General features: G+C 56.8%; 2 protein-coding genes across 5 annotated transcripts in view; one reads left to right on the top strand and one right to left on the bottom strand.

Moving 5' to 3' along the window:
- TACC3 (transforming acidic coiled-coil containing protein 3) overlaps positions 1 to 14,877 on the bottom strand; it is a 23,103-nt gene extending 8,226 nt beyond the window's left edge. Inside the window, exons 1-9 of one of the 4 annotated variants that reach the window (XM_010591353.3) lie at positions 14,718 to 14,877; positions 9,467 to 9,629; positions 9,168 to 9,310; positions 5,174 to 6,226; positions 4,171 to 4,249; positions 3,815 to 3,965; positions 2,977 to 3,029; positions 1,452 to 1,555; positions 182 to 314 (exon numbers count right to left, since the gene is read on the bottom strand). In XM_010591353.3, the coding sequence (XP_010589655.1) occupies positions 182 to 314; positions 1,452 to 1,555; positions 2,977 to 3,029; positions 3,815 to 3,965; positions 4,171 to 4,249; positions 5,174 to 6,226; positions 9,168 to 9,310; positions 9,467 to 9,628 (1,878 nt within the window). In that variant the 5' untranslated portion in view covers position 9,629; positions 14,718 to 14,877. Of the gene's footprint in view, positions 1 to 181; positions 315 to 1,451; positions 1,556 to 2,976; positions 3,030 to 3,814; positions 3,966 to 4,170; positions 4,250 to 5,173; positions 6,227 to 9,167; positions 9,311 to 9,466; positions 9,630 to 12,758; positions 12,912 to 13,300; positions 13,433 to 14,717 lie in introns of those variants that run through there. The other 3 variants (XM_064286138.1, XM_064286137.1, XM_010591352.3) reach the window with 3 other exon arrangements.
- TMEM129 (transmembrane protein 129, E3 ubiquitin ligase) lies at positions 14,248 to 21,438 on the top strand. The gene is made up of 4 exons (XM_003411262.4): positions 14,248 to 14,513; positions 18,215 to 18,689; positions 19,381 to 19,540; positions 19,619 to 21,438. The coding sequence occupies exons 1-4, from the start codon at positions 14,309 to 14,311 to the stop codon at positions 19,865 to 19,867; spliced, it is 1,089 nt and encodes a 362-aa protein (XP_003411310.1). The 5' UTR covers positions 14,248 to 14,308; the 3' UTR covers positions 19,868 to 21,438.

The following is a 21,438-nucleotide window of genomic DNA, read 5'->3' as shown; positions in this document are numbered from 1 at the left end:
CGCGTGACGAGCCCCTGTGAGGCAGGGCCAGCCATGAGGGACACACGCCCGCCCTCGTCAAGGACTGGCTGGGGCACCGCACAGCCGGATAAGAAAAAAGTCAGGTTCTGAGGAACATGCATCTGTAGACTTTCAAAACTTAATACACGCAAGAATGGCTCGAAGAGGACACGGGACTCACAGGAACATCCAGAGACCCCAAGAAGTCAAACTCCACCAGCCTCGCTTCTGACAGACTTCCGGAGGAAGGGGTGCCTGCAGCCTGAGTGCTTAGAGACAGAGGAGCGGGGGCTGCAGCTGCCTGGGCTGCTTCTCTGTACCAAACAGAACAAAAGAACAAATGACCCAGTTTCAGTCACGCCTTCCCTTTGCTTAAACTCAGGACCAATAAAATAACGGTCTGAGTATCCAGCGAGCCTGAGCCCCTACGTTCTCTTTCTGCATCCCTTGGCCCTCTCTCGCCTTTTCTGTCCACAAATAGGCCAGGCCGTCTTGCATGGGACCACTGGTCTGTCCGGTTACTCTACAAATTCTGGGCTGTGGCCCGATGCTTTATCACCTGCGACGGACCTGGCCTAGCTGCCACATACCTTAATCTGTTTCTGGGTCTCCCGCAGTTCAGAAGTCCAACTTTTACAGTCAAGTCAGCAAAATTCTTTCTTCCCCACGGCTCATGGGGCCCATGCCACACTTAAAGTCATTCCCCTCAGGCTCATGCAAATAAGCCCTTATTTCTCTCTACAGCAGGGGTGGGTAAGCTTTTCCTGTCAAGGGCCAGGCAGTAAATGTTTTCTGCTTCGTGGGCCACACGACGCATCACCGCTCACATCTGCCACTGTAGCAAGAAAGGCGCCAACAACCCATAAATAAAGGGGCATGGCTCCATCCCAATAAAACTTTATTTACAAAACCGGTGGCCGGCAGATTTGGCTCATGGGCCATGGTTTGCAAGCCTCTTCTCTAGAACATCTACTTTGTCGTTTTAACGTTTAGATCTTCAATCTGTCTACAGTGGCACACGTGATAAACTTGCTTCCCCACCCTGAGGGACACAGGCTGCACCAGGGGACTATCAAGGAGCAGGAGCGTCACCTTGGCCACAAGGGGCTGGCTCACTAGCATCTGTTCTGTTCACCCTCCTACCTCCCTGCTCCTCGTCAGCGTGACAATCTATAGTTCAGTCTCCTCTGATTGTTCCCTTCCAAAGTTCTGGGCTCTCCATTTCTAAATAAGACCCGTGAGGTGCCAGTATTGCCACCTCCGCCCTGAGGGCCTCCAGGTCCTTCTGCCCGAGTCTGCTGCTCAGAACTTGAGTCATGAGCGTCTCGTGAAATCTAAAAGCCCTTTAGGCAAACAGCCCACCTAGTAATAGTCACCCAGCACTAAAAGCTTCACAAAGAGGGTGACAGAGTGCAAGCTAGCGAGAGAGTGAGACAGTAGGGGGGGCTCACCTGCTGGTCTGCGTGGCCACAGGAACTAGTCTGTTGGGGCTGTCTTTCAGGAGAGGGTCAAATTTGAGGTATAAGGACTGTTTCCTCAAGGCGGACTCCTTAAACTGAAGGGAAGATAGGGCCTGAGGAGTTAGGTCCCCCGGGTCTCCCCTAACTGACCCCAGCCCCCAGAGACGTGGTCGACCTCATCCTTGGATAGACAGGGCCCTGGGGCAAGGTGCCTGCCCCTCTGCCTGCCAGCTACCCAGTGAGTGCCGGCCAGCAGCATCAGGAAGCTCCATCTTGGGGGTGAGCATGTGGTTCAGGGGTCAGTTCCCAGGGAACCATAGGATGCAGCTTCAGGCAAGAAACTGCAAGAGAAAAAGGAGTCCTGAAGAGACGAAGTTTCTGGGTGCTGCAAATGGGTAACATACTCCACAGCTAACCAAAAGGTCAAGTCCACTCTTGGAAGAAAGCCACGCAATCTACTTCTGAAAAATTGGCCGTTGAAAACCTCAGGGAGCACAGTTCTCCTCTGACACACATGGGGTTGCCATGAGTCGGAATTGACTCCATGGCCGCTGGTCAGAGACTAATATATAACCAGTCACAACACCTGAGCCTTAGCTGAATCCTAACTTAAACCAAAAACCCTGATACGAGTTAATGGGAAATCTGAACACTGAGTGAATACTGAACGTTACAAAAAAAAAAAGTAACAGTTCTTTAAGTCTAACAGTGGAATGGGGGCTGTTTTAGAAAAGTCCTTTCCCGAGATATATACAGGCGGTTCTTGGGTCACGAAGGTCCCACTTATGGACAACTCACGCTGGTCCTTAAGTGTTATGTAAATTTGTCCTCACAGAGAAACTGAACCAATCCCTAAACCACCCCACCAAACCCAGTGCTGTCGATTCGATTCTGACTCGTAGTGACTCTATAGGACAGAGTAGAACTGCCCGATAAGAGCTTCCAAGGAGCATACGGCAGATTCGAAGTGCTGACCGCTGGGTTAGCAGCCGCAGCACTCGGCCACGCCACCACCAGGGAGCGTACGGCAGATTCGAACTGCTGACCGCTCGGTTAGCAGCTGCGGCACTCGGCCACGCCACCACCAGGGTTTGCGAGCCAACCCCTACGGGACACAAATTCTCCATCACCATCCCCTTCACTTGCTGCACCTGCAGCTTTTACCTCACTGAGGTGGCTTCCAGCCTCTCCTGGTGTAACACCAACCAGACCAAAAACCTGTTGCTGTCGAGTCAACCCCGACTCCTAGAGACCCTATAGGTCAGAGCAGAACTGCCCCACAGGGTTTCCAAGGAGCGGCTGGGGGATGTGAACTGTCAACCTTTTGGTCAGCAGCCGAGCTCTCCATCGCGGCCGCCAGAGCTCCTTTCTTACACCCAGCTGAGGCCCGGTAAGAATCGTATGCACCTGTTCTCACTTAGGAAACCGCTGCAAAGGCACGGTCGGGAGCGGAGCTCACTGGTAACCCGGGGACTGCCTGGGCTTACAGAAAGGCGGCTGTGAGGCCAGTACTCACCGAGGAAGCTCCAAACTGCTCCAGATAGTCCACCTCGGCTCCTGTGCCTAGAACTGACAGGGCGGGGAGCGGGGGCGTGGGGCGTCACCGCAACTGCCATGGCTCCCCCACCACAATGGCCACCCACCACTCCCACACCACATCCAGGGAACACCACGATGGCACAGCCACCACTCTGTCCTCCTGGGGCCTTGCTGCCCCTGAGGCGCCTCCCCCCACCCCCAGCAACCCCACTGAGTGCACAGATGGTTGTACATCCCACCCACGTGGCAAGAACCCCACGATCACCCTGCCAGAAAACACACCATCCTGCTTCTGGTCTTCCCTGCCCATGGAGCTCCAGCCACAATGGAGACACACCACCAAGTCACACGTCGTGTCTTTCAAAGCAACAAAATCCCAAGTTTTCGCTAGGGACACTTGGGTTCAGAGACCATGCTGTGCTCCATCTTACAGACGCATCGTGCTCCCCCGAGCCTGGTGCTGAGCACTGTTCCAAGAGTCTAGCTTCGAACCACACCTTGGCTACGCCAAGCTCCCCACCTTTGGCTCACGTCCACCTGTGCTAGCTGCACTGCCTTAATCTCACGTTTGGCCCGTTTTCCTAGCACATTGGAAGTTTCTGTTTCTAGAAGTCTTTTACACCAAAGATAGTAGCCCTGTTCCGCTGGAAATGTCAATCTTTAGAGAAACCATTTAAAGTCCAGTAACACAGGTGCCTGTAGAACGGCCACCTGCAGTGACAGACCAAGGGAACCACCTACACGAGTGGAAAGGGCTAGGAGCTCAGGTCCCCGGCTGATGCAGGCACAGACCAGGAGCTTCTGGGCCCACGTACCTTCAGCTGGGTCTCTGAAGCTCTCTTTGGTGAGGTCCAGAGAGGGTGTTGGCTCGGCAGGTGTGGTTGTCGGCTCGGCAGGTGTGGTTGTCGGCTCACTGCCCAGGCTGACTGTGGGGACCGAAGCATCTAAAGAACAACTTTTTCCTTCCTGGAAGAAGGTCAGAAGTCAGTGAGCCCAGAGCCTCACAGGGGGCCAGTTTGGGCCTGGCCTTAGCCCACAGTCAAGGGAGGAGACTGTGATGGTCTCCCTCCTCCCAGGGGACCCTGCTGGGTCCACCCTGCTCCTTTTCTACACACTATGAGACATGACGCTAATATCAAGGCTCAGCCCTCCCCCACAAGCCACACCATACCTTGTCCACCGCTGCTCCTGGAGCCTCCGCAGGGACCTGGACCTCAGGGCTGCCGTCAGGCAAGGCTGAACCCACCTGTCTGAAGACAAAGAGTTAGCAGGAGCCCGTGGGTGCCCCGGCCCCGCCTTCCTGCTGTCCCCATACATGGTGCTTTGGGGGCCCTCACTGGGAAGGACTGGACACCTGGGGCCAAACTGAGTGACCCGCAGCCCAGCTGTCCTCACGTACGCAACCCTTGTGAAGAGATAGGAGCAGAGATAAGAAGGCAAGAAACTCGTTAGCCAAGGGTGCCAGGCGGGCGGGAGGCTGAGGAAGGAGATGGTGCCAGGCAGTGGAGATGCTGTGGACAACCTTCCAGAAGGTAACTCAGCATGTCACCCTGGGGCTAGAGGTAGTTCCAGCCTGGGAAGAAGCGGCCTGCGAGTGTGTGATGACGGCGTCCCTGCTGTGGGTGCCCCAGTGTGAGTGGATGTGCGAGCTGAAGGCTTCCTGACTGACCATGAGGCCCAGCTGAGGCAAATCCTACATGGAGAAGCTACACCTACGTGGCAATAGTGAACGTGTGGCTGTTAGGCTCAGATGTTTTCCTCTTCACTAAAGATCATCCAAATTCGCTGCAAATAATAATTCTTTAAAAGGACATTGGTTACCACTTACAGATAGAGCAACAGCCAACGGAGCAGCTAACTGTGGGCAGTGGTGGGTGAGGAGGCAGCTGGGGCCTTGGTGGTGCTGGCCAGGTTCTACTCCTCAGACAAGCTGATGTGTGGGGCCGTTTTACTCTTCGTCACAATGTACATAGACTTGTCTATCCCTCTACATCTCCTGCGCTGGCTTGGGACCCAGCACCCCCGCGGCCTGTGCCTCCTCAGCCCCGCCCCCACAGCCCCTTTGCCCTGAGGCCCTTTCCCAGTGGGGCATCTACACAGCCACAAAGACGTATAGCAAGTGACCTCTCTGGCACAGGGCCTGACTGTTGAGACTGCCGACGCTGCATACTTACTGACTTGGAGGTGAGGCCTCAGCGCTCAGTGGCTCAGCCACGGAACAGGTAGGCCTGGCCTCGGGTCTTTCTAGGGGCTGGGCCTCTCCACCACCACAACTGGAGCCATTTCCAAATGGATTGAAGTTTGGGTCATCAAGCTTGTCCCAGTCCAGGTTGTATGACCCCCGGGCTGCAGAGACAGAGCGCTTGCCTGTCTCCGTGGGAGCCTGTCGTGCCTCCCGGCTCTTGGAGGGGGGCTTGATGCCAGGCCTCTTTCCCAGCTTCCTTGGGGGAGGTGCCCTTTTGCTGGCAACATTGTCAGAGAAGTCAAACTCCAGCTTGATAGGCTCGCTCTTTGCAGAGTCAGCCATTTGCCTAGGGCCCTCTTCTTTCTGAGGACTCAGGGTCACAGCCCTTTCTGCTCTCGAAGGGCTGGCTGGTGCTGTGTCCACAAGACCTGAGGCATGTGCAGGGGCCAGGGCCTGGGCCTCGTCTAGGGGCACGGGAGCTCCAGAAGCCTCTGCATCACCCATGGTGCTGGCCAGCAGCTTCTGCTCATCCTCTTGGGGGGCGCATGTGTCCTTGGAGCAGGCTGGGGCCACGCCAGTCAGGTCTGCGAGGGGAACTTCTCCACATGGTCCCTCAGGGCTCCTAGTAGGCGGCGAGGCAGCCTCAGTCAGGGCAGCAGAGACTCCACTGTCCAAGAGTTCCTTGGTGGCTTCGTGAGTACCCTCCATCTTGTCCAAGGCTGCCGTCCCGGCAAAGTCTTCCAGGTTTTCAGGATCGAACGTAATGTTTTTATCTAATGAGTAAAAACTAGCATTTTCCTCCAAGGCTTCCTTGGGGCTGCCAGGCATCTGTCCTGGAGGCAGTGGTGGGCTCTTACAACTTCCTGGAGCCTGTGGAGAGCTTGAAGAGTCCACGTCGCCAAGAAGCACAAAGCCAGGGCCGTTGGTGCTGCTGTCTCCTGCTGGTCTCCCAGAACCTGGGGCTGGGGCTGCGTTGGCTGTGGCTGGCTTCTGGAGAGTTCCGTCTGCAGCCTTGGTATCCACTTCCCTGGTTAACTGTTGGCTTTTCAGAAACAGATTTAGTTAGGACCACAGAACTCGCTAACCTTTGCATTCGATTTGAGTCCTCATTAGCTAAACGTGGGGAAAAAGTACGTTCAATCGACCTTTTCCTCCAGATATAATCTCCTCAGGACATCCCAATAGATGAAAGCTGATGGACCATCTGGACACAGGGTATCTGAGAGAATTAGCAGAGAGGTGACAAGACAGGCAATCGGAGTCCAGGTTTTCAGCACTGGCCCATTTTCCCTTTAAACTGGGGACAACTAGACGTGTGGATCACAACAGAGTACAGATAACACTGAAGGACAGGAATTCCAGACACTTAACTGTGCTTACACGGAACCTATACGTAAACCAACAAGCAATGGTTTGAACGGACAATGGGGATACTGGGTGGTTTAAAACCAGGAAAGGTGTGCATCAGGGTTTTATCTTTTCACCATACCTATTCAGTCTGTATGGTGAGCAATTAGTCCAAGAAGCTGGACTATATGAAGAAGAACAGGGCATCAGGATTGGAGGAGACTCATTAACAACCTGTGTTATGCAAATGACACAACCTTGTTTACTGAAAATGAAGAGAACTTGAAGCACTTACTGATGAAGATCAAAGACCCCAGCCTTCAATACGGATTATACCTCAACATAAAAGAAACAAAAAGTTCTCACAACTGGACCAATGAGCAACATCATGATCAAAAGAAGACTGAAGTTGTCAAGGATTTCATTTTACTTGGATCCATAATCAACAACCATGGAAGCAGCAGTCAAGAAATCAAACACCATACTGCATTGAGCAAATCTGCTGCAAGGGACCTCTTTGAAGTGTTACAAAGCAAAGACGTCAATTTGAGGACTAAAGTGCACCTGACTCAAACCATGGTATTTTCAATCGTATCATATGCACGTGAAAGCTGGACAATGAATAAGGAAGACTAAAGAAAATCGATGCCTTTGAACTACGGTGTTGGCAAAGAATATTGAACGTAACACGGATTATCAAAAGAACGAACAAATCTGTTTTGAAACAAGGACAGCCAAAATGCTCCTTACAAGCAAGAATGGTGAGACTTCATCTCACATACTTTGGACATGTTATCAAGAGGGACCAGTTCCTGGTGAAGGACATCATGCTTCGTAGAGGAGCAGAGAAAAAGAGGAAGACCCTCAATGAGATGGACTGACATAGTGGCTGCATCAGCGGGTTCAAGCGCAGCAACAATGCTGAGGACAGTGCAGGACCAGGCAGTGTTTCACTCTGCTGTCCACAGGGCCGCTAGGAGTCAGAACCGGCTTGATGGCACCTAACAGTAACAACAATCAGATGCACAGACAAAGCCAGAGTCACAAGTACACGAAGGCTGAGCTTTATTGCGGACGGACAGAGAGACTAATGTCAGGAACATTGCCTAAGTAAGGCCTAGCGGCTCCAGTTACCACTTTCTCCCACGGATGGAGGAGCATCTCAGAGACACCCTATCTGTCCTCGTCTTCCTTATCCCGGCAACACAGGCAGTGGGCAGGAGGTCAGACTTGGCAGCTGTGGGGTCCGCAACACAGAAGGGATGCAGTGAGTCACCTCACCCTCAGGCGATCCAGAAATGAGGCTGCACGAATGTGGCAAAATGCTAATCCCCTTGGTGAGCCCAGAGGAGGAGGAGATGAGGTTGGTCACCCCCCTCTACCAACTTCTCTGAGTTAGGAAACTAATATTACGGAGCTGAAGAATGAAAAGGGGAACAGTGCAGGATAGAATTTCATATTCTCATGGAATCCAGATTTTCTGGATCCTTGGAGGCTAGACGAACCCCGAAACTATTGCCCTGAGATAATCTTTAAATCTTACACCAAAAATATCTCCTTAAGTATTCTTTAAACCAAACAGTTCAGCTTAACTAGCAAAGAGCATCTGCCTTGCACATCATGCTCTTTTAAGATGTATATGAGATTAAATTGACAACAGCAACTTGAAAGATCAGGTAGGAACTTTAGAAACACAAGCTTATATTAACAGAAAATGGACAACTCAGAAAAGATAGGGTGAGAACGGCTGGACGACTTGAAGAATGTAATCGGTATCACTGAATTACAGAAACTGCTGAAGTGGCATATGTTGGCCGGTATATATCCTTAACAACAAAAAACAAGCAAAAATTTGGGGGGACAAGGGCTCTGCTTCGCTCAGCAGGCCTGCTGGGAACATGTTGTCTAATCCAACTGCCTACAGCTGCTCTCTTCTTGGAAATGGGGGGAGAAAGAAGCCCGGGCTCACCCCCCAGTTCTGACGCTTGGGGGCAGCCATCGCATGGCATGCCTTGACCTCCCAGGCTGTCATACCAGCCACACGAGGACAGTGCAGCTGGCTCAGCCTGTAAGCCCCCAGCCAGTATCGCCTGGCGCCGAGGCTGTGTGCTCTGGTCTTGCTCCCCAAGGAGACTGCTGCAAGGTACCCCACTGTCCCCAGCTTCTCCTGATTCGAGGATTTAAGATCCAATCCCCTCCCGAGGTCACACCTATTCTAATCAACAAACTACCTCACATGTCATCTCTGCATTTAAAAACACACATCTTGATGTTAAGAACTCGAGGGTTGATTAACCAGTAGAGGCAAAGAAGGCTGACAAGCCACACGAGAGAGATGGAAGCAGAGGCACCCTTCCCAGAAGAGCCAGTCAGGCCTCTCAGGAGGTGGGAGATAAACACGGAGCTCCAGGTGCTGGCCCAGGCACGTCGCAGGAGCGCAATACGAAACATCAACGGGTCCCAGATATTGGGTTATCAACATCCCTGTCGGCGTCCAACGCTGAGTGCTCTGGGCTGTGCTGCTGCGTAAGTCGGAGCAGAGGCCGGAGATGCACCCCAGAAAGAACTGAGCACTTCCCAGCAAGGTCCATCTAACAGATTAAGAGTGCCGCGTGTCAGGCAGCAGTGACACTTACCTGTCTTTCTGTGTCCAGATGGGATGGAAGTTTTCCAACCCGGCTGTGTCATCCACAGTAAAAGGAATCTCAGGCTTGCTGGTCACACTAGGACTTAAGATCCTGTGAGTCTGTGGATCCCGCAAAGGTGTCTGAAAAGTTACCTGTCAGGGGAGCGAGACGGAAAGAAGACCTGTTAAATAATTCAGTCCTCCCCAATCGCGCTGGCAGCAGTGTGCCCGCTCGGTGCATCACCAGCAAAGCAGGTCGGAGAAGGGGTGACACATATTCAGTGTTATGTGGGGATAAGACAGACTCACCTTCATCGCTTTGGCTATGCTTTTGGGTGGCACATTTTCTTTCTGTGACAGACGAAAGGCAGATGATCTTCCGGTTAGTTCTGGTGGTGAAAACAGGAAGTCGCGGTTCTCTGTAGTCTTGTCACCACTGATGTTTTCATCTTTTAACATCTGCAGACTCATTCTGGAAAAGCAGACCACATTTGTGTTGGCACAAGGGTGATAATGCTGGTGCCATGTCACCCACAGACCCAGGTGTAACGGTAAGGCTGACCCTCCAGGGCATGACATTCCTTTCTGCAACAGCTTAGTTGCACACCCTGGACTCCAGTGTCCCACTGCATGTCCTTTGCTGAGCACGGCAGGAAGACCACCAGCAGAGCCACTATCTCCCAGACCCAGAGCCAAAAGGGCCTTCAGCGTAAGGATGAGAAAGAAAAAGTGAACACTTGTGTAACCTGTAAGGCCAGATTATAGGTTACTTTCTTGGGTACAAAGCTAGGAGAAAGTAAGTGCTGGCCTGTAAGAAAAATCAAAGAGACAAAGGGTGCCTCAGTCTCCCCCAGGCCCAGCCCTGGTGCGGTCACAACATGGGGAACAGCTGGGACACTGAGTCAAGTAAACAGAGAACAGCCAAGTGAAGCCACGGGCTGCAGATGGCAGTCCCCTGCACCAGGCCAGAAAGAGGGGATCGGATGAGGGCGTCAGGAGGAGCTGGGAAGGGGTGAGTGGTGTGATCCAGAATGACATGTGGTGTAGAGAAGCCACCGCAACAGCCTTTAGAACACGTGCCAGGGGCCTCCAATGTGGCATACCTTTTGTCTTGCTTCTGATAGCATTCCTAAATCAGGTATTGGCAGAGAGAAATCTGGCATGGTACTAAACCATAGGAGAACCTCAGAAAGGTGGTAGCCTGCCCCAGTTGGCACTGTGGGTCCTGGGGCCGGGACTGCAGTTTGAAGATGAGCAAGAAGGCCAGCAAGGCTGGAACGGAGGGAGTAAAGGGCAGCCTGGAAGGAACCAGGTCAGAGACGGCAGGCCAGGATGAGGAGTGGGGCCTCGGGCAAGAGCTTCACGAGACAGGACACCTCTGGAACGTGTGGGGTTGGAGCAATGTCATCAACCTGGATTTACAGACCACTCTGGCTCTTATGCAGAGGGTGGACAGCAAGGATCAGGAAGGGAGGTGGAAAGATCAGGTTACTACAGTTGTTGGGGCTGGCGGGGCGGGGGGGGAGGGTTGGCATGGTCCCATGTGATGGCACAGCAGTGGGGAGCTGTCAGATCTAGGCGTGGCCAGTGGACCTATGTAGGTATACGGAAGCAGTAAGATACAAATCAAGGGTCACCCTTAGGCTTTTGGCCTGAGCCACGAGGTAAACTGGGCAGGCGGGAAGGAGCTGAATGGCTTTCGATGCACAGATCAGGACCTTGGGGAGAAGAGGTCTGGCCTGGAGGGACCCATGCTGAGAATCTACATCTCTAACAAGCACCCTGCTGGAATTTTGCGCTTCCACCCCAGATATACTAAATCAGAATCTCCATTTTAACAAGATCCCCCAGGTGATTCTTATAACTTCCTGGGAACCTGGAAGCCCTGGACAGGGAAGCATTAGGTTCGGCAGCTCTCCGCTAGGATTGGGGAGATGGGGAGCCACGGGAGAAGGTCTTGAGCAGAGAGGGAGAGAGTGGCAGGTCAGGCTTATATTCTGAAGCCACTCTGCGGTGCCAAGAAGAGACTCTGGTGGCATGAGGAAGCCACTGAACGAATGGCTCCTCCAACAGTCCTGGTGAGAACTAGCTGCCTGGGCCAGGCTGGCTGAAGTATGGTTAAGAGCCTGGAGTTGTAGTTTTTGTGGTAGGTGGTACAGCTGGAATCCCTGGGTGATACAAATGATTAATGTGTGAGCAGATAGTGCTCAGCTATTAACCAAAAGGTAGGGTGTTCGAGTTCACCCAGAGGAGCCTTGGAAGAAAGGCCTGGCAAACGATTTCTAAAAAACATCAGCCACTGAATACCCTATGACGCCCAGTTCTACTCTGACACACACAAGGTCAGCATAAATCGGAACTGACTTTAGGGCAAATGGTTTTGTTTTTTCTGGTGCAGGCAGTTTGTGACGGCTGACATGTTGGGGATGGGAGGAAGCAGCACAAATGACGGCCTGAAAAGGAGGGTGAGCTGCTATGGCAGAGCTGGAGGGGACAGCAGGAAGCAAGGAGGGGGCTAGGGGTTAGGAATCCTGTTTCAGATACCTGGGGAGGGGGCACTGAGTCAGCAGGCTGAGTTTTGTACGGGAGACTGAATTTTCATGTCAGCAGCCTACGGATGCTCTTTGAGGCTGGATGAGGTCATCTATGGAACGGGCACACAAGGAGACGGTGCAGAAGGAGAACAAGAGGCCCGTGGACTGAGCCTTAAAACGCAGACTTTCTGAAGGAGACTTTTCGAAGTGGTCATTAAAACAGGAGGCCCATTGAGAGCCGGGGCTCAGGAGGAAGGTGGAAGAAGGGTTTCAGAGGAAGCAGTCATCTGACTCCAAGGCAGCGACCAGGTCAGGCCAGACAAAATGAGGCCCGAGAGTTACAGGGATTTACCAACATGCAAGTGACCCCTGCAAGAGTGCGTTACTGGGCTAGCAGTGGCAAAAGCCTGACTAGAGTGGGCTCAAGGGAAAAGCGTGAGGCTGTGGAGACAGATGTAGACATATCCTGGTAAGTACCGCAAGGAAAAAGAACAAAAAAATGATGAGCAACTGTGGTGGTATATTCCAGAAACAAATGTCACGTATTTTCTAATGGAAGAACCCAGCAGGGCTTGGCTAGCAGTGAGAAAGACTGAAAAGATAATAAACGCACAACAAAGACCTTGAACGATAAAAAAGGTGGGGCGTGAGCTCCAGCATGCTAGCTCCTCCAGCCCACTAGCTCCTCCAGCCCACAGAAACAAAGGCAGAGAGCCTGGGCAGATACAGGGAGCGCGGGAGTTGCTGCACGTTCTCTTCCAACGCTTCCGTGGTCTTATCGACCCAAAAGGAAGATCATCGACTGAGAGGCAGGTGTTAAAGGTTTGGAAAGCGATGAATCAGTGGGGGAAGGCGGGTAACAGACCTGGGGGCAGAGTAAGAGACCGGGGAAGCCGAGGGAGAGTAATAGGGCTGAAAGAGAGGCTGCAGTACTGCCGGCTTTGGTAACAAGCAAGGGATAGGGCGGGAAAGGCTCCCCGCCCCCGCAGTCACTCCCCGGATCCTCGTTATCGCTTGCACCTGAGCCAAACACCCGCAGCACGCAAATTGCAGGACAAAACACGAACCTTCGGCGCTGGGGTCAGAGCCCTCCCGAAGGGCCCCGGCTGGGGTCAGAGCCCGCCGGAAAGGCCCCGGCTGGGGCAGGGTCGGATAGGGGGCCCCTGGCTGGGGCAGGGTCGGATAGGGGGCCCCTGGCTGGGCCAGGGCCGGATAGGGGGCCCCTGGCTGGGCCAGGGCCGGATAGGGGGCCCCTGGCTGGGCCAGGGCCGGATAGGGGGCCCGAACGACACGGTGCGGTGAGAGGCTCAGACGCGGCGAGCTCGGGCGGCCAAGACACGGGGGCGAGGGTCAGGGAAAGCTTCCGTGGGAAGTGCTGGCCAAGCAGAGGCCCGCTGGGCCCCCAAGTGCAGAGGCCAAAAGGGGAATCAGGTCCGACGCCGCCCGCGCCGGCCCCAGCTGGGAGACGGTAGGGAACGGCGCCCGAGAGGTCTCCGCGGCCCTCCCCGGAGCAGGGACGCCTCCAGCCCGCCGGCCGCCTCCCCCTGCCAGGGGCCGGACTCCTCCCACCACGCTCGGGGCGGGGACCCCGACTCGGCTGCCTGCCTACCTGCCCGTCTGCCCGTTGCCGGGCTTCGGGCCCGCACCCCGCCGCTCGCCGCGAGAAAAGAGAGGAGAGCCGCCTGCTCCGCCGAGGTCGCCGAACCCGGGGCACCGCCGCGATCCCAGCCGGAGCTCAGCCGCCTGCCGCGCCCCGCGGATTCAAATACCGACGGTTGACCCGCGCGGCCAATCAGCGCGAGCGGGAGGCGGGCAGGTAGAGCACGGGGATGCGGAGCCAATGAGAGGCCGCATCTCGCCGGCCCCGCCCCCTGCGCTCAGGGCGTTTCCTTTTCCTGCGCGAGGGGCACGCTGGGGCCGTGGGCGGGGCACCCGGGCGCCCTCGGAGACGTCCCGGCTGAGAGGACCCGGGTCCCGCCAAACAGGCGGAAGTGAATGGATGCCCGCGGGTGGGCTTCTCGGAAGTGGGTAGGGGGAGCGTCCACGGCCGCAGAGGTCGGCTCCCCACTCACGTCCATGCATGGCCCTTTCCTGCCGCGGAGACCCGACGGGCGGTTATTGCGGGGCGCCAAAGCGCCGAGGATCTCGGACTCTGCCGGCACGCGACTGGGCTGCGCGGCACAGGGGTGCCGCGCCTTGGGAGCTACTTGCTCGGGCCTTAGTTTCCCTAGCTGTAAAATGAGCCTAGATGCAGCGCCACTTCCAGGACGGGCCGTGGGGACGGACCACACCCTCGATGGGACTGCCTAGGCGGCTCCGTCTCCCATAGTGCCCCGCGGACGGCAGGAACTCAATCTCCCAGAACACCTCGCGACTGTTTGGGCAGTGGGCGGGCTCCCCAGGGTGCGCCACGGGAGGCCGGAACACACCTCCCAGAGTGCTCTGCGGGCGGCGGGGACTCCATTTCCCAGGTCGCCCCGCGGCCGGCCTGGCGGCAGTGGCCACAACTGACGGATACGCGTCGGGGACGGGTCGCTCAGGCCTCTTCCCGTGGCGGCGGCGGCGGCGGCGGCGGCGGCGGCGGGCCTCGCTCGGGCGGCTTCCCCTGGGCCTCGCGATGGACAGCCCCGAGGTCACGTTCACCCTGGCCTACCTGGTCTTCGCCGTGTGCTTCGTGTTCACGCCCAACGAGTTCCACTCGGCGGGGCTCACCGTGCAGAACCTGCTGTCTGGATGGCTGGGCAGCGAAGACGCCGCCTTCGTGCCCTACCACCTGCGCCGCACGGCCGCCACGCTGCTGTGCCACTCGCTGCTGCCGCTCGGTGAGGCGGGCCGGGCCGCTCCCGGAGACGGCCACCTCCCCACCCAGGCCCCTCCAGCCCCACTGTGCGCTGGGTCCCGGCCCCCTGGCCCTGCCCCGCCTGGGGCCCGCTCCCCGCCGGCCTCCCGGCGGCGGGTGGCCCGGCCCGGCGCGGGTTGGGGCCCCGACCCCACAACTCCCAGTGTCTGCAGGCGCACACCCTCACCGAGGCTGACACGGCTTTCAGGGTCCCCACGTTTCTGCTTGGTTGTCGTCTGTCAGGTTCGGGGTCAGTTCTACCTCTTCCGAAGCGGTGTGTCCGGTCTGGGTCAGGACCTGAGGGCAGTGCCGAGTCTTCAGGCCCTTCCGGCCTCTCCCGGCCTGTTTCCTGGTGGGAGAGGTCAGGAGTCAGTCCAGCCTCTGTGACTTGTTAAGGGAAAAGGACTCCTGGGAGAGGTTCTCTGTGCTCTGAGCTCGTTGGTTGAGGATGGGGTTGGGTTCGTGCAACTAAGATCTCTTTTGCCCCCTAAATGTGGCTTAAGCACGGTGGACTCTCTCTCTGTTCCGTAACAGAGGTCAGCAGGAAGTCAGTGCAGGGCTGCTCTGGGGGCTTCACAGGTGCCAGTGACCCAGGCTCCCTACAGCTCTCTCCTCTGCCACGGGGACGGTGGCCTCAAAGCCTGTGTGGTGCTGCAACAGCAGCTCATCAGCTTGCTGGCGGGAGGGGACCTGAGAGTCCCCACCAACACCTGCTTTCTTGCATGCCTGGAGTGAGGGGGGCTCCAGGAAGCAGACGCTGAGATGGAATTCGTCGTGCATAGGGTTCCTGAGAAAGGAGCAGGGGGGAAGCGGGCTCAGGCAGGGGAGCAGCGTGGACTGCCCAGTGGGGCACCCTAGGCGCCTGAGATGGGGAAAAATGGCCAGGCTTCAGGACCACAGTCTTGCTCAGGTGTTGGCTGGGGCCACCTGAGAAGAGGGTGACCTCAGCGTTTAGATGGGCACTGTTCTGGGGAGTTCTGAGTGGAGCTTCTTGTGTCTGCCGCTTGGGGGTCTGCTTCTTACAGAGTTGGAAAAAGGGTGCCTGTCTAGTGGCTACAGTGGCCACACCGGAGATGCAGTGTGACAACTTTGTGCTGGCTTGCAAGTGACAGAAGCCGGGTCTGGAACCTTGAGGGAAGAGTGTCTTGGCCCAACTGGGATCAGGTAGGGGACCTCACAACCACCAAGAAGGAAGAGTCAGGAGTAGAGCACATCTTTTGGACTTGGGATCCCTGTGCTGAGAATCTCCTAGACTGAGGAGATGTAACACCGGAGAGAAGAGAAGCGGAGGCAGCAGAAGCAGGAGCCCAGCAGGAGAGAGCTGGGTGGGCTTCTGGGCCCATGGAACAAGAATGTTGAGTGTCGTTGAACGAGAAGGCTGAGTGCCTTTGTGCCGACGCTTGCTAGCCGAGTGGGGTGCTCCTGGGCACTTACTGGTGGAGCTGAAGAGCTTTGTAACAGTCGTCTGAGCAGGGCAGAGGCCAAGGGCTAGGCAGAGGCACGCCTGTGGGCATCGCTGAAAAGCTGTCGTGACAAAAGAACTATCTCAAGCTGTTTCTGCTCCTGAATCGTAACCTGCTACTTCCCTAATAAATTCTATAATCGTGAGTATTGTCTGTGAGTACCGTGTGGCCATCACAACAAATTATGGAACTCAGCAGAGAGTGCGGTGGAAGTGACGGTTGGTGTCAGAATTGGTAAGAAGTTGGAGAGAGAAGGTGGAGAATTCAGCTTTGGACTATCTTGATTCTCTTCCCGTCTTGTAAAGTTAGGTCAGATGCTGTGCCGCCACCACGCCCATGGGCCAACTTGCTTCTTTCAGTGAAGGGGGGTGGGGGAGCAATTTCCAGGACAATGGCACTGGTTCATGAACTGATTCCAACAGGAAGGGTTGGAGGGCTTCGTAGAGGAGGTAGCATTGCTCTGGGTGTAGGGAGAGCAGGCAGAGGTGGGGTGGGAAGCAAAGTCCCAGGTTGGGGGAACCACAGATGCAGAGGCCCAGGAAAGGCCATGGATGTGAGGCTAGGACACTTGGATGTTACCCAGGGGCCAGCGGGGCATCAGGAATCTGGAGGCGTAAACAGGTCTGGGAGCAGATGGCTGGTGGCAGGCATGTCTGCAGTACCACGGACACAGCAAGGGTATCTGTCTTGCTGGTAGGAGGACACAGTGGCCTGGTCTGGAAAGGTGAGGCAGGTGCGGGGTGGAAAGAGCAGAGACAGCCAGGCTGTGGGCATGTCAGCCTCCCTAGCGTGGTGTGCAGAGACGGGCTGGTGGGGCCTGTACTGCCGGAGGGCTTGAGGAGAGGGCTAGGTGGGTGGTGGATGGCCAGAAGGAGTAGAGGCCTGGGACTTGGAGCCCCCTCACCACCAGTCCAGTCCTGATGCCCGCCCCAGCCCCTGAGTCGTGATGGGGATGGCGTGGTTCCTCCAACCAGAGAGGCTCAAGGCGGTGAGGCCAGGGCTGCCCTCAGGAAGGAGGGAGGCCCCAGAGATGGGGTGGCAAGCTGCGCCTGTGTTTCGTAACCCAGTGACCATAGTTGCTCACTCAGCCAGAGCCCCTGACCAGCCAGGTCTCCAGGAGTGCAGCAGCCCCGAGGGAGGAATGCTGCGAGCCCGGTCTCCAGATGAGGAGGGCACGGCTAAGAGGGGCACCCCTGACAAGCTCACTCCCGTACAAGGGCTGTGGGTTGGGTTTCTGCTTCTGGGGACTAAAGACCCCAGCCCAGCTGCCCTCTAACTGCACCTTCAGCACGAGGGGCTATGATGAGGAGCACGAGCGTCGCCAAGGCCACCCCAGGAGGACCCAGTGAAACCAAGACTCGGGCTGTTGGGGATCGTTCTGTCAGTTATCTACTATTATTATTATTCAAGTTTTTTGAAGCTTAGTGATTTCAGATGATACATTTACTGTTACCTTTTGGTGGCATAGTGGTTAAGCGTTATGGCGGCTAAGCAAAGTGCTGGCAGTTCAGATCCACCAGGCACTCTTTGGAAACTCCACGGGGCAGTTCTATTCTGATCTATGCGATAGCTGTGAGTCAGAATCAACTTAACGACAACGGTTTTGGTTTTTTGGCTTTGGTTACTTTTTGCCAACTCAACCTGTTACCTGCGTCATCACTTACGTTAATTGGCTTCGTGGTTCCAGATGTCCCAGGTGCTGTGTGTGCCCCGTCCCTGCTCTGGAGCTCAGAATGGTCCTTTCTCCCATTGGCATCCTTGGGAATGGGACTGAGAGACAGTGGCCTGGGCCCAAAGCTGCTGCCTGAGCTGTGGCCAGCCATTGGTCACCTCTGGGTCCAGCGACACCAAATCATTGTGTTTATTTTTGTTTTTCTGGGTTTACCTAATTTCTTTGGTATTCATGTGTCACTCTTGTGAAACTCATACAGTAAATTAGAACATCTTGCTCTTGGCTTAGCGCACTAACACCGTGGACGAGAACTGAGGCGGGCCCGCCAAACTGAATGGGCACACCTGCTCTGGGTGCTGGCCTTGCCCTGGGAGCTGTCCAGGCTTCAGGTGACCAGGGCAGAGGGCCAGGCCCAGGGCTGGGGCAGGGGAGTACGTGCCCCCTCTTCAGAAGTATAGGGAGGGCACTGTGGCCCTTGATCGACACTCTGGGAGGTGGACAGTGGCCTGGCCTGTCCTTGATCTCCGCTGAAGCTCACTTGTCTTGCAGGCTACTATGTGGGCATGTGCTTCGCAGCCTCGGAAAAGCGGCTCTACATGCCCAGCGAAGCCCCAGAGGCCTGGGGGCTCTTCCTCCTGCTGGCAGTGACCCTCCCTGCCACAGCGTGCATCCTCATTTACCACTGGTCGCGTGAACAGTGGGCCCACCACCCGCTGGCCCGCACACTGGCACGGTATGCCCTCCCACAGTCAGGCTGGCGGGCCGTTGCCTCCTCTGTCAACATGGAGTTCCGGCGGATTGATAAGTTTGCCACCGGGGCACCGGGTGCCCGCGTGATAGTGACGGACACCTGGGTGATGAAGGTGACCACGTACCATGTCCACGTGGCTCAGCAACAGGACGTCCACCTGACCGTGACAGAGTCACGGCAGCACGAACTCTCGCCAGACTCGAACCTGCCTGTGCAGTTCCTCACCATCCGTGTGGCCAGCGCCAACCGCTACGTGAAGGCCTTTGACATTCGGTAAGCGTGGCCTAAGTGCCGCCACCAGCAGATCGCATGCCTGGGTGGGGGTGAGCCCAGGGGCCTGTCTGAGGGGGCGCAGGCAGGTTCCTGCATACCTGGGTATCATGTGTGACAGCAACCAGTGCAGCCCCCGACACCTGCACACACACGCAAGTCAGACTGAACAGAAACCAGCGATGGATGTGGGTCTCGGGCCTTGGAGTCGCCTGCCTTGGTGCCCTTGGCTCCCCCTTTCCTCCTCCTCTATCCCCCACCTGCCCCGGGCCCCCGCCCGCACCTGCATAGGCACTCAAGGTTTCCAGGTGCGCCGCCCCTTCCCCTGTCCTCCCTGAGCCCCTTCTCAGCTTCTCGAAGCACGCTGGGGACGTTCAGGGACATGCAAGGACAAGAGACCTGTTGGCTGCCTTGGCTCTGAGGCCCTTGTCCCTGTGTCTGCCTTCTCTGCCTGCCCTGGCCTCCCTTGGGGACACACCTTGAGCCTGTGAACCTGCTGAGTCCAGGTGCTTTCTGTGTCCCGCATTCTGTGATCTTCGCCCTTCCTGTCCCTCCTGATGTCCACCACAGGGTCAGGTGTGGTGGAGCCGGGCTGTGGGTGCTGTTTGCAGCAGGCCTTCAGGGTGGTCGGGCTGTGCTGGGCTGTCCCACCCTGAGCGCACAGAGGCCCTGGCGGGCTCTCATTTCCGTGCAGGCTGAACTCGGCGGAGTACGGCGAGCTGTGCGAGAAGCTCCGAGCGCCCATCCGCAGCGCGGCCCATGTCGTCATCCACCAGAGCCTGGGGGACCTGTTTCTGGAGACCTTTACTTCCCTGGTGGAAGTCAACCCGGCCTACTCTGTGCCCAGCAGCCAGGTGGGGAGCGGACGGGCAGGCGGGGGCCAGTGGGGCGGCTGGGTCCCCGTGGGCGACGCCGACCGGCTCTCTGCGCAGGAGTTGGAGGCCTGCATTGGCTGCATGCAGGCGCGTGCTGCCGTGAAGCTGGTGAAGACCTGCCAGGAGGCGGACGCCGGGCAGTGCCAGCAGTGCTACTGCCGCCCCATGTGGTGCCTGACCTGCATGGGCAAGTGGTTTGCCAGCCGCCAGGACCCACAGCACCCTGAGACCTGGCTGGCCAGCCGCGTGCCCTGCCCCACCTGCCGTGCCCGCTTCTGCATCCTGGACGTGTGCACCATCCGCTGAGGGCCACACTGGCCTGACCACGGGGGACGGGTCAGCCCTTGTTCACTCCAGATTGCGCCCCCTACCCCTTCAGTGCCGCTGGGCAGAGCCAGTGGGAGCAGGAGCCCCATCCTGCCCTGGGCCCTGCCCTCTTGGCAAAGGCCTCTCAAAGCACACCAAGTGTCCAGCAGCCTTCACCCCGGCCCCTGGAGCTGCGAGGAGCTGGAGCAGCTTTGTACAGGAAAGGAAGGCCAACTAAAGTTCTGGGCCCATGGCCACCAGCAGTCCCCCGGGTGGCGGGCACAGGACCCCTCAGCACCTTCTCTTCACGTCTCTCCTCTTGCCTTCTCCAGAGAGGGCAGGTGCTCAGCACACACAGCTCCATGGCCCCCTGGGGTCCTTGGGGAGACTGGGAGTCTCGTCCTAGACGGCCTTCACCTGGGCCACCTGCCTTAATTTTAAGAAACACAACTGATCCTTAGTTACAAGTGAGACCCCGGTCTGTCCAAGCTGTGGCCATCCTCCCCAGCTTGTCCCTGAGCTGGCCGTGGGCCCAGGGGTGCCTCGGCTCTGCATGGGAATAGGCCGGGTGCCTCCTGGTATGACCGCAGGTGAGGTGCCTGGCCTGTGCTCCACCCACTGAAGGGAAGTAGCCGGCCCCAGAATCCATCTGGTCTTGTGCGATGGCGCCCCCTGCCCCCAGGCCATGGGGCTGTTCGGAGGACCTGGGCAGTCTGACAGTGGAGTCCGAGCACATAGGGCATGACCTGGAGTCAGTGCCACTGGCCGCCACAGACAGGTGTGAGCCTGGTCCAGGGAAGGACAGCCTGGGGCTGGCCTCATAGGCTGCCTGTCCTTGAGTTCCTCCTCACCCGGGGCCAGGGAAGGGTTGGCTGCTTTCTGCCACCCACTCTCTCAACTTTGCGTTCCTGGGAGGTTGTTCTCCTTACCCCTCCCCCGGCCAGGGGCACTTGCTCTGTCTTAGGTGCCTTCTGCTGCCCCCATGAGTCCAGGGAAGGTTGAGGCATGGGTCCTGGGCCCAGGAGCATTGATGTGGCGCCCTTAGCTCTGCACCTGGAAACGAGTCCAGTGGGGAGGTCTGCCAGCATGTAGAGCAGGCCAGCCACAACCCCCAGGGCCAGCCGGTTCAGAGAGGCCCACGTCCAAGGGTCAAGATGCCCAATTCCTGCTTGGGCAGGTGGGGAGAGGGCAACAGAGCCAGCCGCAGAGGCAGCGCAGGGGGTAGGCGCGGCTGCGGGAAGAGGGGGTGCTTGCTAGCTGCGGGCAAGGCCCTCACTTTGGAGTCCTGTTGCCCTAGACTTCTGAACGTTGGCCCTTCCAGCAAGCGTAAGCGTGACAGCCCTGCCAGGGCTCAGCCGCCTGACCCAGGGCCTGGGAGCAGAGATGCATTCCTGTGTCCCCAGGCAGAACCCTCAGACAAGGCAGTGAGAGGCTGCAGATGGAGCCAGATCCACCTGTCGGAGAGTTTCAGGTGTATCTGGGCAGTGTGGGTATTTTTACACAAAAGAAAGTGACTTACTTTTACAAAGATGGGTTTATTGATACCGTATTTAATAAAATAGTAGTCTGAA

The sequence above is a fragment of the Loxodonta africana genome, chromosome 5 (genome assembly GCF_030014295.1).
Source record: "Loxodonta africana isolate mLoxAfr1 chromosome 5, mLoxAfr1.hap2, whole genome shotgun sequence".
Taxonomy (NCBI): Eukaryota; Metazoa; Chordata; class Mammalia; order Proboscidea; family Elephantidae; genus Loxodonta; species Loxodonta africana.
Note: the sequence above shows the minus strand (reverse complement) of the source record. Positions and strands in the feature narration are given on the sequence as shown.